This window comes from Gymnogyps californianus, chromosome 6 (genome assembly GCF_018139145.2).
Source record: "Gymnogyps californianus isolate 813 chromosome 6, ASM1813914v2, whole genome shotgun sequence".
Taxonomy (NCBI): domain Eukaryota; kingdom Metazoa; phylum Chordata; class Aves; order Accipitriformes; family Cathartidae; genus Gymnogyps; species Gymnogyps californianus.
Genome location: NC_059476.1, coordinates 20,142,221 through 20,157,538, shown reverse-complemented (window position 1 = coordinate 20,157,538; position 15,318 = coordinate 20,142,221). Strand labels below are relative to the sequence as shown.

The 15,318-nt window shown below is 41.6% G+C and overlaps 1 protein-coding gene across 1 annotated transcript; it reads right to left on the bottom strand.

Moving 5' to 3' along the window:
• Window positions 1-1,044: 1,044 nt before the first annotated feature.
• On the bottom strand, window positions 1,045-11,172 carry ACTA2 (actin alpha 2, smooth muscle). Its single transcript, XM_050899170.1, has 9 exons — window positions 11,151-11,172; window positions 8,369-8,540; window positions 6,459-6,587; window positions 5,005-5,115; window positions 4,430-4,514; window positions 4,177-4,338; window positions 3,736-3,927; window positions 2,144-2,325; window positions 1,045-1,342 (listed from the first exon to the last, which is right to left on the bottom strand). Exons 2-9 carry the CDS (start codon window positions 8,495-8,497, stop codon window positions 1,199-1,201), a joined length of 1,134 nt encoding a protein of 377 aa, XP_050755127.1. The 5' UTR covers window positions 8,498-8,540; window positions 11,151-11,172; the 3' UTR covers window positions 1,045-1,198.
• Window positions 11,173-15,318: the final 4,146 nt, after the last annotated feature.

The window sequence follows — 15,318 nt, the reverse complement described above, 5'->3', positions numbered from 1 at the left end:
GAAGCTGGACAAGATCTGGAACCCAGGGGTTACGCGGACATGGTAAATAACAAACAGGTGCTGTTGCAAAGAGCTTGCAGTTTGAAAGATAACGAGTAACAGGCAAGTGAGGTAAACTATTGAGTTTAGACAGGTAAATAGGTAACAAAAATAAATAGCATCCTTTATCCTGAACTCTAATGAATACAGATTGCAGCAAGTTCCTTACAACTGACCTTTTCCAGGTCTGTCTCAGTGAATTCTTTATTCATATATATACTTTTAAGACAGTATTACTGGCTTCAGCTTCTATGCATATACTTCTAGTTGAATATCAGTTTTGCTATATATAAATGGAATCAGAAAAATCACAGAAAAGGAAAATTGTCTAAATTATTTTATCTACTTTGATTACATTACCCCCCCCCCCAAAAAAAAACAGTTCTGAAAAGAAAGTGTATTAAGCCAGCTTAATTACTCTTTAGACCTTGCCAGAAATCACAACATAAAAATAATAGGCTGCACTCATCGTGAGGGCATATGATAGGGAAGTCATGTGTTCAATCTAATATTAGTGTTTAGATATGCTCCCAAAGGAACAGGTTTCGTTTCTTCAAAGAAAACACACAGAATTGTGGTAGTATGCATCGTACACCTCTGGGCCACACCCTGTAAGAACTTAGCTTTTCCAGCATGACAGCTGTGAATTAAGAAATGATGTGGATAGATAACATTTCTGGATAGAGCAGATGCAAAGCAGAGTGCACATGCTCATCCTGATATTGAACAGATGCTATGCTCCTTTGGTACTGCCCAGAACTTTGGAAAAATCAAGACTGGTTCTGTCTGCAGACTAAAATGTTTTCTGAGGCTAAACTTTGACAATGTGCAGCCTGATAGCTGAGCATTTTCTAGCATTGGTATCATTGAGCAAAAGGTACCACTTTTTCTATTAAGACCAGTACAGTGTAGTAACAAATTCATGTCACAAGATGGAGCTTCAAAGCAGCTGTAATGGTACCTCCACAAATGCATGGGTTTTTTTTTAAAATAGGAGCAGCAATGTCATAGCATATTTAAAATTTATTCAAAAAAATACACAGTATCCAATTAATTAGAGTAATTACGATGAAGGATTTATGGAATGAAATTATAAGAATGTATTTTCCTGAATACATTCACAGTAATACACTAAGGAGACATACAAAGATAAAGCAATTTAAAAGCATTTGCGGTGAACAATGGATGGGCCAGCTTCATCATATTCCTGTTTGCTGATCCACATCTGCTGGAAAGTAGACAAGGAGGCAAGAATAGAGCCTCCAATCCAGACGGAGTACTTACGTTCAGGAGGAGCAATGATCTGTTCAAGAAATAAAAGCATTAAGTACAACTGTCTGCTGTGAATAACATACATTTGTTATACAAAAATATTAAAGCAGTGATATTTGATATTAACAAAACCACTATATTTATGTGCTAATGTCATCCCTGGCATCACAGTTAGCCATTGCTGCAAGCAGTAAAGTTAAAAAGTTGTTATTTAAGTCTGAGTCTAAATCATCAGTTTCTCTGCCTGAGTCAGTCTGCCCAGTAAGAGTAGTGCATTTGTGTATTCATGGCTGCATATGAGAAAAGGGGAGATGATAATTGCTCTGGAAACATATAATGATAGCTCAGGGGGGCTTGGAAAAACGAGTGACCTATGGAGCACTCTATTGGTATAGCTGATAAAATGTTTGTAAAGCAAGGAACAGATGATTTGAAGCAGCAGAAGAAAGATTGGCTTGTCAGAGGCTCGCTCTTTTCTGAACTTGTAAGCCAAGGACAAAACCAGCATTTCCTCTCTCCCATCTCCATCAGCCAAAAAGGGCTGAAGAAGCTCACATATAGCCCCAGAGCAAAATTTATGCTGCTGGGTCCACACTATTCTTCTTTGGCCATGTTAGGGCAGTCGGCAGAATTCACCACGAACAAGGAAATGAGAGGAGAGAAGGCTCTCCCAGCAACATAGTTACCAGGTGGTGATTATTTGCTAGAAGGTACAGACATGGTTCAAAATACGTACAAAGCACTTACTTTGTAAAGTGTTGCTATGTTTCACTAGATTTTTGACAACTTTGTACATGCCAACTCAAATAGTCTACAAATGATTGCACCATACCTTGATCTTCATAGTGCTGGGAGCCAGAGCAGTTATTTCCTTCTGCATCCTGTCTGCAATACCTGGGTACATTGTAGTGCCTCCAGACAGCACATTGTTGGCATAAAGATCCTTTCTGATGTCTATGTCACACTTCATGATGCTGTTGTAAGTCGTTTCATGAATGCCAGCAGACTCCATGCCTGGGAAAGGTACAGAAGAACACTGAGGAAGCAACTCCATACAGAAACTTAAAATTGTTAACACAGAACTGACAACATGAACTTTAGTGTCTCTTTGGAAGACATCAGTCTTCAGAGCTGTGGAAATCTGGAAAGTCATTCTGCAGCTGCCTAAATTATTTGCTTAGGAGTTCCTTGGTGTACAGCCCTCCTCTCCCCCTTACGCACACAACTCCTCCTTAAAAAGAAAGCTGGGAGTGTGGAATAGTAAAGTTTCCACTAGGCTTTTGCAGGCACTCTCAAATGTCCTAAGAATTCCTTCCTTATATGGTCTTGGAATCATTTGCTTGCTTTTTTTCCTTTTCTTTTTCTTTCTTTTTTTTTTTTTTAATTAAGCCAGCTCAGAGACAGAACAGTCAAAATATGTCCTAATACCTCTAAGTATGCAACTACTTTATCTATTTCTGAGCTGAAATTCTGCCGATTGGGAGGACCGACACTGCATTTCTGTGTGACCTCGTTGCAAGTCTGCCTTCACGGCTGTTGATTAGCATGGCGTTGTCTTGGCTTTGCTCTGCAAATGTGATGAACCATGGATCCAGGATTTGGAGCAATCTTTTTGAAAAATAAAAGTAGTGCTTCCTGCCCACCTACCCCCCCCAACCTCCCTGCAAGCACATTCAAACTACAATCCTCACGCTATTTAGCAAAGTGACTTTCTGGCCACACTTCTCATATTAGCCAACTGCATAACATACAAAATGGCATACGCCCAATGCCAGAAGCCAGGAATAAACATTCAGGGTTTAATTTGGGAAAGCATTTTGCCTTATTGTTTGACATGGAGTTCCTCCCACAATATTAATAGTGCTGTTCTAAAAGATTACTTTATAATGGGTGCTAGGACATCTTGTTGTCATGGTTTAGGCCCAACCAGCAACAAAGCACCACACGGCCGCTCGCTCACTGCTCCCCTCCTCCACAGTGCGATGGGGAGGAGAATCGAAAGAAAAAGATAAAACCTCGTGGGCTGAGATAAGAACAGTTTAATAGAACAACACAAGGAGAGAGGAAATAATAACAACAATACTGATAAAAGAATATAAAAAGCGAGTGTTGCACAATGCAATTGCTTACCACCCGGAACACTATGGTCAGCCAGTTCCCAGGCCGCACTTCCCCACCACCTGGCCAGCTCCCCCAGTTATATACTGGGCATGACTTCATATGGTATCAAATATCCCCCTGGCTAGTTCAGGTCAGCCATCCCGGTGCCCCCTCCCAGCTTCTTGTGAAAATTAACCCTATCCCGGCCAAACCCAGGACACTTCTGTACAGGCCTGAGTGAATTAGCAATGGGATACAACCAACAGAAAATATGACTTGATATTTATGTGCAGTTTACCAAGGCAGAACAATCATTCAACCTACCAATGAAAGACGGCTGGAAGAGGGTCTCTGGGCAGCGGAAGCGTTCGTTTCCAATGGTGATCACCTGACCGTCAGGAAGCTCATAGCTCTTTTCCAGAGAGGAGGAAGAGGCAGCAGTGGCCATCTCATTTTCAAAGTCCAGGGCCACGTAACACAGCTTCTCCTTGATGTCACGGACAATTTCACGCTCCGCTGTCAAGAGGATTCAATCTTTAGAATGGCATTCGGGAAGGACCCAGACATGTTGACAGGTTGTTCCCTTTCATCCTCCAACACCCTCCTCATTTTTTAAACAAATCCTCTGCTAGTCTTGCAGGGGAGTTTCCTGTTGGATTCCTTCTTGTGTCTATTCAACTGCAGAACCACTGCTACTCCTTCTAACGCCACTAGAAACATTGCACATTAAACAACTCTCTTCCTCAGTCAGCAGCATGTCCTTACCAGTGGTCACAAAGGAGTAGCCACGTTCCGTCAGGATTTTCATGAGGTAGTCTGTCAGGTCACGGCCAGCCAGGTCCAGACGCATGATGGCGTGCGGCAGGGCATAGCCTTCATAAATTGGCACATTGTGGGTGACGCCATCCCCAGAGTCAAGCACAATCCCTTTGAGAAGATAACACACGATTCATTCCCAGGTGCACATCAACATACTTCACTATTTCAAACGCCTATGTCGCCTTCCCCAGAGGCCTACCTGTGGTACGTCCAGAAGCATAGAGGGACAGAACGGCTTGAATAGCTACATACATGGCTGGCACATTGAAAGTCTCGAACATAATCTGAAATGCAATTAAAATAACGGCCTTAACACTAGGGGTTTTAGCTTAGTTGAAGCAATTTACTGAAAGAGAGGGAGAAGACAAGATTTTCATATTTCTTGATGGTTGGTAATAACAAGGAAGGAAAATACAACATCTAAATCCAAAAATATTTGTCCTATAAGACATCTCCCTGTATCTGGCCTATATATTTAACGTATGAATATAGACACATGCACATATTAAAGATAATTTTGTAATAGGCCTGGGCATAAAACCAGATTAAGATGACTAAAGCTTGCACAGACAAGTACATTCAAAGTGGATACACTGATTTTCCTAAAGTAAATGTAATAATATGCAAATATGATAGGTAGTTACTATGCACTTTCCATCTTCCATAACTAAGAGAGAGACACTACTGGACAGCATGCCTAACTGAAATGATGAAGGTGACATCCTGTTGAATTCACAAAGTTGGAATTATTCCATAGCTTTAGTGTGAGCTTACTTGGGTCATTTTCTCTCGGTTGGCTTTGGGATTCAGTGGTGCTTCAGTCAGCAGAGTTGGGTGTTCTTCAGGTGCAACACGGAGCTCATTATAGAAAGAGTGATGCCAGATCTGAGGACAATGGGAGAAGCCAAAGGAAAGAAACACCATCAGCCAGCAGCTCAGAATCACTTCCAAACAGGTATTGTGCCCCAGCACTCTGCTTACAGCCCTAGAGATAGGCTAGTAATGTTTCTCATGCAGTTGTTCTTATTGCCTTCATAGAGATTACCAAAGTAACTGTAGAAAGAAAAGCACTATTCTCAGGTGTTACTGCCAGTAATATATAACTTATTTTAAGGACACATAAGTTAATGAAAATAAATATGTTATTCTTACAGTAGAAGAGACAAAGCAGGAGAGACTTGATTCCAGCAAAGCTATTTCAATAGTGATTGAAAGTGAAACAGTTCCAGAACAAGTCTAGAACATACGCAGACCTATGTAGTAGAGTTCAATAGATAACAGGTCTCTTGAAGACAGTTTCATCTTTTGGTTTGTAGAGGCCAGCCCAAGAATTCATAAAAAGAAATGAAGGCAAATGGTTTGTGAGGCTGAAAGTCAACTTGTGTTTATCACCTCCACACAACTCATTCCTACCAGCTATAAAAATCTGAGGCCAAGTGGACCGCCATGAGGAGGTTAATACACCAATAAGAAGTAAAATCACCAGAAACTTTCTAAAGGCCAAGAAGTTTTTTCTAAGCTTGTTTTCAAGCTGGTGGTGATTAGGGACCGGTTGATAGGTTCGGCATCTGAAAGGTTTTCCTTCCAAGTAAAACCTACAGTGCTATGAGAGTTAGTAAGTCCTGTGTGACTCCACACACTTGCAGTGTGTTGTGAAGTCCTGACTGTTCCAAATAGCCCCATTTCCACAGCACAACATTAAATAGAGATACCATCTTAGAAATTATATCAACCGTACAGACTATGACTATAAACATGGTTCTGGAAGCCTTTCATCCAAATACTGGCTCTGAAATGGATGCATTGCACTGCAATATTGCTAATCTTTCAAGCATTAAAAAGTACGCGTGTAAACAGTGCCCTTCACATCAGAATTACGTACATGCTTTGCATTTTTGCAGAAACAGATACCTTCTTAAATTCCATTTCCTTACTAGCAAATAGAAGATATTCCTTTTCTTTTCTTTCTTCCCCCACCCTCCCCCAGTAATTATCAAAGAGTTATAGATCAGACTGGAGCAAAAGAACTCCCAATAACTATTTTGATGTGCTCCTAGTGATACTTCAGCTTTACATGCAAGTTAACCTTTGCTGTTAACAAGCTTCTCATTAAACCATACTTGATGGCATGATGCTTTCATCTAAAATTTAGTGGATATTCTGCAAACATTTGGTTCAAGTAGTTCTGTTTACCAGTGATACACATCAACTTTTCCAAGCTGAAATACCTTCTCCATGTCATCCCAGTTTGTAATGATGCCGTGTTCTATGGGGTATTTCAAGGTCAGGATTCCTCTCTTGCTTTGAGCCTCGTCACCGACATAGCTGTCTTTTTGACCCATACCAACCATCACACCCTATAAAATAACACAAATGGAGTTAGTCTCTCAGGGAGAGGTGCCACAAAGTAGATAGAACATTAGCTGTGAAATAAATCCAGTTGCCAGCTATACTAGTTACAAAATACTTTACGAATGCTAATGAATGGAGAATTACTCGTTGCTTTTTAGTTGCCAAAATCAAATGTTTAGTTCACTTAAATTTCTGGAGTTCATGTTTCCACTACAGTTTAAGTAAACAGAACAAGTACAATGTTAAATGCATCAAGATAAAGCGGAAAAATAGTGTTGTTTTAATGTTTGTTACTATTTAGGGATGAACTGTCTGCTAAACTATAATAAAGTGGAGTAATAGCAGAAAGTGATGTTGTGCCATCTAAGGGTCAAGACGGAGCAATACACACTTTACATTTCCCAAAGCTTAAATTTCAACATTTTTTAATCTTTGTTTTGAACACTGTAATATTGTCATTAGACACAGACAATTTAAATCTATTGGTACAGGCTTCTTTTTAGGTATTTTCATGAATCCTGTAGAAATGGTCCATGGACCAGAAGCTGGTAACTACTCTGGATATACACTAGTCTCTATGTTAAAGTCAGAAATAGTGGAAAAAAAATAATATATAGTAGGATGCTTTGAGTGCATAATACTCTTATCAGAACTTAGTCATTACAGATTCCAAACCTTGGCATCTCTAACTCTCTGTCTTAAAAACAGGCAACCTGGATTTGCAGTTTTTGATGGAATGATCCTTCCTTCAGGGGACTAATACTATCTGTGATATGTGATCACCTATCACATGTGATTACTATCTGTGTTATGTGATATGTGAACCTAAGAAAGGTTCTAGAAATATGTATTGGTTTCCACTGTCACTGTATGCCTTGAGCAATTAATACCTTTCGTACTATCTACAGAAGCTGGCATTTGAATATATTTTTTAAATTATGGTAATGCCCAGAGGCCTCAATTAGACACCCAGCCCTAGATGCTAAACTGAAAGGCAGACATTTCTCCAGTCCTGAAGAACTTAAAATGCATTTGCTGGGTATATAAAGTGCCGCACCTTACAACCAGTTTACCTCTTTCCACTTCACCAGGGCCTCGGATGGCATAGAAGCAATTGGGTGGATCTGCTAATTAGGTGGATTAGTTTGTTGTGGCCTAGCCAAGCTGCTCTAGTTCATGCTAATGATCATCTGGCTCAGAAACTCTCTATATTTAACAGCTCAGATAATAAATGTATTTTGCAAACTATTAAAATCAAGTGGAATGCATCATATACTCAAATGTGAACCTTGAAGCTAAAGAAACTCAACCCTAGACAGGTGCCCATTTGTGATACAGCTAAACGAATAAGGTCAGGAAGGTTAATAGGAAGCTGACTGAAAACTTCTCCTTCCTCCTTTAGTTTTCCACACATCACCTATCATCAGCTTTTAGGGCAGTCAAAATTTCCAGATACTTCTGTGTTGAGCTTTTTTGTTTTGTTTTTTTAAACTAGTTTTACTCACCAAGTTCTCTGGGTAACCCAAAATTAAGGGGCAGGGAAAAGAGGGCATAGAAGGGAGTGAAGAATTTCAGAAGGATTCCTCTCACAAGGCAAGAGACCTGCTTTGACTCAGGTGAGTGCACTGCTGGACTCATTTTGCCTGGAAATACTGTGTTACACAGATCACCCAGGGCTTGCCTAGCCCCAGACGCAGGAAAAGGTGGCCCTGGGGTGGAGAGCTGGGGATGGGCAGCAAAGCCTTCCACAAAAGCCCGGTATGGAATAACCAAAGCAGTTCATTACCTGGTGCCTGGGACGACCCACAATGGAAGGGAAAACTGCTCTTGGAGCATCGTCCCCAGCGAAGCCGGCTTTACAGAGCCCTGACCCATTGTCACAAACAAGGGCAGTGCTGTCCTCTTCCTCGCACATCTTCTACGTCAACGTCCTCAGGCCCTCCAGACAGAAAACGGCCCTATGAAAACAGCAGGAAAGAATTAAAAAAACAAAAACAAAAAAACAAACACCACCACCAAACCAAAAAACATACTCAGGTAGCAGACCCACCCTTGAAGAGAGAGATGGCTGTATAAAAGCAACCAGCACCAGCAAAGAGAGGTATGGCACTGGTTTGGGAATCACAAGGCCTGCGGGGCCATACGAGGGAACAGGCTTCCTTTTGAAAGTGCGAGAGGTTTCAACCATGTCTGCTGGAGGGCTGTATGCACTAGAGATTATCCAGGGGATTCCAGAGGAGACTTCCAGTCCTGCGGCATGGGCAGACAGATCAGGGAGCACCAAATGTTTATCTAAATTTGGTCACAGAAATCCATGGCTGGGGGTAGGTGGGAGATAAAAGAGAACGCTGGACTGACAGCTGCAAAAACAAAGATCCCTCTGCATCAGATTCAGCACAACTTCCCCCGCTTTTCTGTCACCCTGACAAAATCCTGACACATGTGGAAAGCTGTCAAAGGTAAGAGCACTTCAGTCTTCCCCATTCAGTCTTGGGTTTCCCAAAAACTAACCACATTAAATGCTATGCATCTACCAGGGGTGTTTTCCTGATGCAGATATTAACCCATCAGGTGAAGATGGTCAATTAAATTTACTTTTAACCTTTTAAAAGAGAAGAAATTTTCCCAATTAAAAAGGAAAAAAAAAAAAAAAAAAAAAGCACCTTTTCCAGCCTTTCCCTAGTCACTCAGAAAAAATAACCCGCCTTTAAAATGAAGTCAGGGACAGTATGTGTTTTAAAGACAGGCCATAGCATATGCTCTATCATCATTTCAAAGCAACTCATGAACTGCATTTGTAGACTGGCAGAGTAATTTATGTTGGCTCATTGTGTCATTAAAAAGAAACTGTTTTCCTCCTCTGGCAACAGGAAGATAATGTGGGTAATAAAAATGCTTTGAAGGCTTTGGATTAAAGTCAATTACAGAAACAAGCATGAATACCAGGACTCAAGAACTATTTGCTCGCAATTTATAGCATGGTAGGGAATCACATGGCTAGCTCTGAGCCCGGGCTTCCATGCAGAGTTCAACAAATTGCAATGTGTTAACAGCTAAAGGAGACAGCTGTCATCCACAGACCAGCTGGCTCTGCATGCAGTCTCCAAAACCTTCTGCCACGGGAATACTGGAAGCACAGGACAAAGTGGGAATGGAGTCAGCAAGAGCCATGGCCGATAAGCAAGGGAGCCCACAACCTGTTTAGCCTCTACAATGGATGGAACAAGCATGGACAGTTCTCCCAAATCCTTCATCTGAAATCCTCTGTCTCTCCCCGGCCAGGCAGCCACGAGACATGGCTGCAGCCCTGCTCCTGCAGGCTGCATGGGCATAGCTCCCAGGAGAAGACAAGGACAGGGAAATCCTAACTTGATGTACTCCAGATATTTTACCATTATTATTAGGAAAGGAAAGTAGATTGCAATTTTTGCACTTATTAAACTCCTGGGAAAACAGGTTCTTTATATTCAAACATTTACTGAATGGAGTACAATTGTTATCTAGCATGAATAAACAGACTGGTTTGGACAAACCATTTCCTAATTAGGAAATAGGCTTTTCAACCGTCTGTTTTTGGAACAGAGTTCGAGGTCAGGGGGTTTGCTCAAACCCATGCAGCTAATGCAATGCCAAAAATCACTTGGGGGAGGGGAAAGAAGGGGGCAGGAAAGGCTACATTTCTGAGCTTAGTAGACTCTAAATGAAAACCATATTTAGTAATAAAGCACAAAAAGTTGAAAAATCAAAGCTGAATGATTTCAGACAGGGCGCTTTGCTGCCAACCAGTGAGTTACAGCTCAGGACTGCCATGGCATGCAGTAGCAACATCTTGCAGCAGTAAATGTCACTCAGTACTGTGGAAGAAAGGAAATTGTTCTCCCAAGTAATTAATACAGTATTTAGCCTCTTTCTTCTACCTGCTTTACATCTAAAGATAACCGATCACCTCACCAATCTCCACAACAAACTATTAAGAGAACTCCAGCCCCACAAGAAATACTGTGTAGCCTGTTCCGTAATGAAATGTTTGGCATTTTACAGAACAGTAGTTTTATATACATAGAGACAAGGATGAATACACACGCATCCTCATTGCATCCTATTAGACAGTGCTAATTTGCACACTTCCAGCTCTTTTTACAGTCACATTCCCCAAAACGCATCACCTTACACTGAGTTAACAGCACTGAAGCAAACCTGCTGAGAAACACTACTACATACCCCTTCAGGAACCCTGTTCTGTCCCAAACTAACACCCCAAGGTCACACGGGTTCATTTAAACACGAATATGTGGCATTACACAGACTCTGTCTTTATACAATTGCTGGAGTGCTGGTGGAATCAGCAAAATTATCAGGTAGAACTTTTCTTTTCCTTTCAGAAGTGCTATAAAATAGACAACTCTATAGATATTACAAGCATTTTATCAATTCAACTCTAGTAAGTAAGTTTGCTTAAGCAAACTACAGCACAGCAGTACATCCTGCTGAATAGCTTCCATTTGACATCATTTAATTGAAGTCCTCCAGCAATCTGTAAATCATGCTATTTGTTCAGTGCCACTTACCCTGATAGCGCTTGGCTGGGGATAGCTGCTCTGGGATGGTGCACTCTGTATCTAAAAGCTCTGAGGTTATATAGCCCCTTCAGCTCTTCTCCTCCCACTAGCCTCCCAAACAAGGAGCAGAGACAGACAGAGACAGAGCTGAAGTCTCTAACAAAACCATATAGGGACCTTATTACAAAAACCTCTAATCTGGGTGGCCACAGGCTCTGGGTCTCTTCCACTGCATTCCAGTGTAGAGCTCATGAAACAGGAGGAGACTTTCAGCTGTGTAAGATAAACACTTTAAAACTTCAGGAGAGTTGCTAAAATACAGAGAGATGGCGTGTGCCCACAATAGGCACCCTCTGGCAGGAGGAGCATGTGTTCAAACAAGAGAGGTCCAGGCCTCCATAGTAACATCCAAGAGGCAGAACGAGAAATTGGAAGAGCAGTCATTTATGATAGGGAAGGTGTTTTTAAAGAAACATTTTGCTTTCATTCAAGATTTCGACAAAAACAAGGAAAATATTTCTGGCAAGCTAAACAGCTGCTGAATTTTGCTACAAAGTCTCTTTAAAAGCTTGGCATTTTGCTTGTACGCTAAATATTGCCCATAGGCTTAAGGGTAGTGAAAAAAGTACCTGCTGTTGTATAGAGTTCACAGTGAAGCCTTTGAAGGTTGTGAAAACGTTCTGTTAAAAGATTGTTATGATCCCCTCTGGATTGCGATGGGTTAGAATCCATTCTGTTTCTCTGTCAGCTTATTTTCAAAACCCTAGGACTGGCGGGCCAACTTCGCCCCAGTGCTGCTCCACTGATGGCCACAAGTCTGGACTGTGATAAACTCACATCTCAAATTGTTCATAATAAAGTTGTTGAATTTTATAACCTCCAGCTAGCTTTTCTGTTGAATATATTTTTAGCAAGGGTTCTCACTGTACAAGTTATTTTCAGCATAGGAGTGGATTTTTACAGCTGTAGCCAGCTGTTCTCTGGACAGGCTGATTCTAGCAAAGCAGCCCTTTCATAGCCAACAATATTTTGTCATTAAGTTTGTACTAAAGACCAGAAATCGTCATCTCTAAACTCCAATACTAAACCATTACAAATTCAAAACTGCTCTACACACACAAGCCAAGGAAGATGTGAGAATCCAAGTGAGATCCTTGCTTTGTGAGTCTTGGTACAATGGGGAGGGGCATCATGTGTTTGCTGCCTAATTGAGTAGTCTTAATGCAAGAAAATCTCCGATTAAACCACAGTGGGGGTTTTTCTGATGTGGAGGTTGAAGGATTAGGCCACTAGTAGAGATAGCAGATAGGCAGAATTATGGATTGAAGACCAAAAGGAATTTAACTTTTAAGGAAAGAAACTTTTAAGGAATGTAACTGCCTTTGAGGGTCAGAAACAGAAGCTAACAAGTGTTGGAATATGAGCCATGCAAAAGCTATTTATTATTTCACTTCCAGCACTGGGGCAAAAGATAAGAGATATTAAAAAAAAAAAAAAAAAAGGAAAAACACCCACCAAGGTAAGCAACCTAAAACAGAGGATACAAACAGATCCTTTTTTGCATGTCTCCAACTGACACTCAAAGGACAGCCAAAACCAAAATCTTTGTTTTCATACAACGCTCAAAAACATAGCTGAGAAAAATTACGTACCTCATATAGAACGTATGGTATTAGATCAGGGAACTCAGGTCAAGGGGAAGGCGAATTTCACACAGCAGAACCCTTCACTGCAGTATCATGTCTGATTTTGATACAAACATCAATTACCTCCTAGATTGGAGGAAACATAATCCAAGGTTTTCAGAAGCATCATCTACTACTACTCCTTGGAAATACCAAGACTGGGACAAAGATCCAAAAGAATCCAAACTCTTCACCTTAATGAGAAGAGGTTCACACTCCCAAAAAAGCTTACTGGTGATGATGCTATAGTGGATACAGCACATATGAGATTGCAAAGCCAAGTAAACAACCCTTCAGTACAACTGGTACACCATTCACACTGCACCTCAGCATAGCTAGAAATACAGGCAACAGTTTTCTACAAGAGGCATCTGTGGATATTATAGGAGGCAGTGGCCATGCAGATACCACAGACACCTTCATATCTCTCTTAAGCTTCATCACAATTCCTGTGAACTTAGCCTGGTGCATACCACAATTACTGGTGGTGGCAATGATGGCAGCAGCAGCTCCTTGGCTGCTATGAGGAACGGTTATTTGGGTGGGGATCACACATCACCTTGCCTGTCAGGGGCACCAAAGATGTCAGAATCCTAGCTTTCGGGGTGCTCATGAAAAAGATACAGCTGACACAGAGTCTCATTCAGAGCAGGCAGCTGTTGATATGGCGGTAAAGAGGAAACACCAGTTGTTTGGCGGGACCTACCATGTGAAAGATATTTGTTAGAGACAGGGCTATGCAGACCAGAAGAGAGAAGTAAGACCAGAGGCTGACTGAGCAGTAGCGATGGATACGCAGGAACAGCACAGGAAAAATGTAGAGATGCTGCACGACCATGCCTCCAGCACACAATGGAGAGCCAGCGCTCAGCAGGCACCTCGTCTCTGGGTGTTACGTTATGGAAGGTCCTGGGGCAGGAAGGAAGGCAGGCAAACAGGTGAACTATGCAAGGAAATGAGGTCAGTCCGGCTCGAGGGACATTATAGACTATAGATATTTCTTTTCTTTTTAGTAATTCCATGCTTGAGTTATGATCACACAGATACTACTACAGACAAAAACACATAGGAAAAAAATGACATCAGTAACTTACACTTTTCTTCTCAGCAACCTAGGTCAGTGCCAGAAGGGTAGGGGGGAAGGGGAGAATGTATTTGGCATAAGACAGGAATAAGAACCTAAAGAGAACTGCACAGAACAAGTCTTCTGAGAACCAAGCTTAAATGCTGGGGATCAAACCTCTGAACTCTCCTCTGTAGCTACGGACACATACCAGCTTAGCCCAAATATATATATATAATTTTTTGCAAGAAAAAGAACACAACACCATTCCTGAAAGTAGTTTAGCTTCCCCTCTGGAGGCCACTTCCATCACCACTTTCTGCTGCCTATCTTTCAGTACTTATCCCACTCATTTGTATAGAAACCGCCACAGCGCAATTTGCCCGGTGTGTCTATACCCCGAGGTTCTAGTTCTTTCATTGTATCCGTAGCCACAAAACCTATGGTTTTTATTTGGCTTCCCCTGAGAACTTCTCTGTTTGTCCATGCTAAACCCTTTTGCAGTCTCCATGACAGGAACATGTCCAGAGTATGATTAGAGAAAGGAAAATAAGCAGAAAAAGTAATTTTGCCTCTTTCTTTCATACCCTTTTCCCTGATCTCTTTATAGTGATGCCAGCAAAGCTCCCATGCACACTGGGAACTTCCCTATTGACTTCAAGTATCTTTCAAGATATCAGTGGAAACTCTTAGCTACATGTTCCTTAAGTTCTTTGTTTTTCAGTAACTTGTGCAGATTGCCGTACGGACACAAAAGGTGCTTGGGACTCCACAGCAGCAGGAGCTGTACAGCCACCACGCCCAGGACATGGGCTTCAGCTGGCCTGAGGAACGCCAGCTCAGAGGCCACGCACCAGTTCATAGATGCCATACTTTTTTGGTAAAGGAGGGTAGAAGCTGCAGTCTTATCCCAACTGCTACAGAAAACTGGGAATAAAGTAACCCCTTTGCTCATAACATTACAAGCCATTACTTTATAAGGGAAAACAACTTCTGAGATGTGCGTGGAGACCTTCCTGCCTACATCCAATTGGCTGTCTAGGAATGAGGCTCTGCTAAATATGTCTCTGGCTCCTTTTTATTTGGGGATTCCTTTCATCTTCGTAGCATTAGCAGAATCTCTAAATGTTTTGGTTTGTCTGGCTTGAGGCCCTCTCCTCTATCTCATTGATAGGCTTTACACTTCCCCACCCCCCGTTTTGAGAAAGGCAGGAATAAATAAAGCTTTAGGGAGCAGAAAGTCCCTCTAATAACCTGATTCATTGCAGCTGTCACACAGCATGCATCTGTAAAGTGTCAGATCAACCATAAGCTGTCAGACCCATAGACTAGCTCCCTCTATGATTGTCAGGCTCTTGCACTGGTCTCTCTCTAACAACTAAGACAAAACAGCTCTAATCATTCTCAAATAGGGCAGTTTTCAACCTAC

Coding starts and splice junctions, on each gene's coding strand:
- ACTA2 (XM_050899170.1), bottom strand. CDS start 8,497: ATGTGCGAGGAAGAGGACAGCACTGCCCTTGTTTGTGACAATGGGTCA. Junction 4,339..4,429: donor TGCTTCTGGACGTACCACAG/GTAGGCCTCTGG, acceptor ATCTTCTCAAAG/GGATTGTGCTTGACTCTGGG. Junction 1,343..2,143: donor CCAGCACTATGAAGATCAAG/GTATGGTGCAAT, acceptor TTTCTTGAACAG/ATCATTGCTCCTCCTGAACG.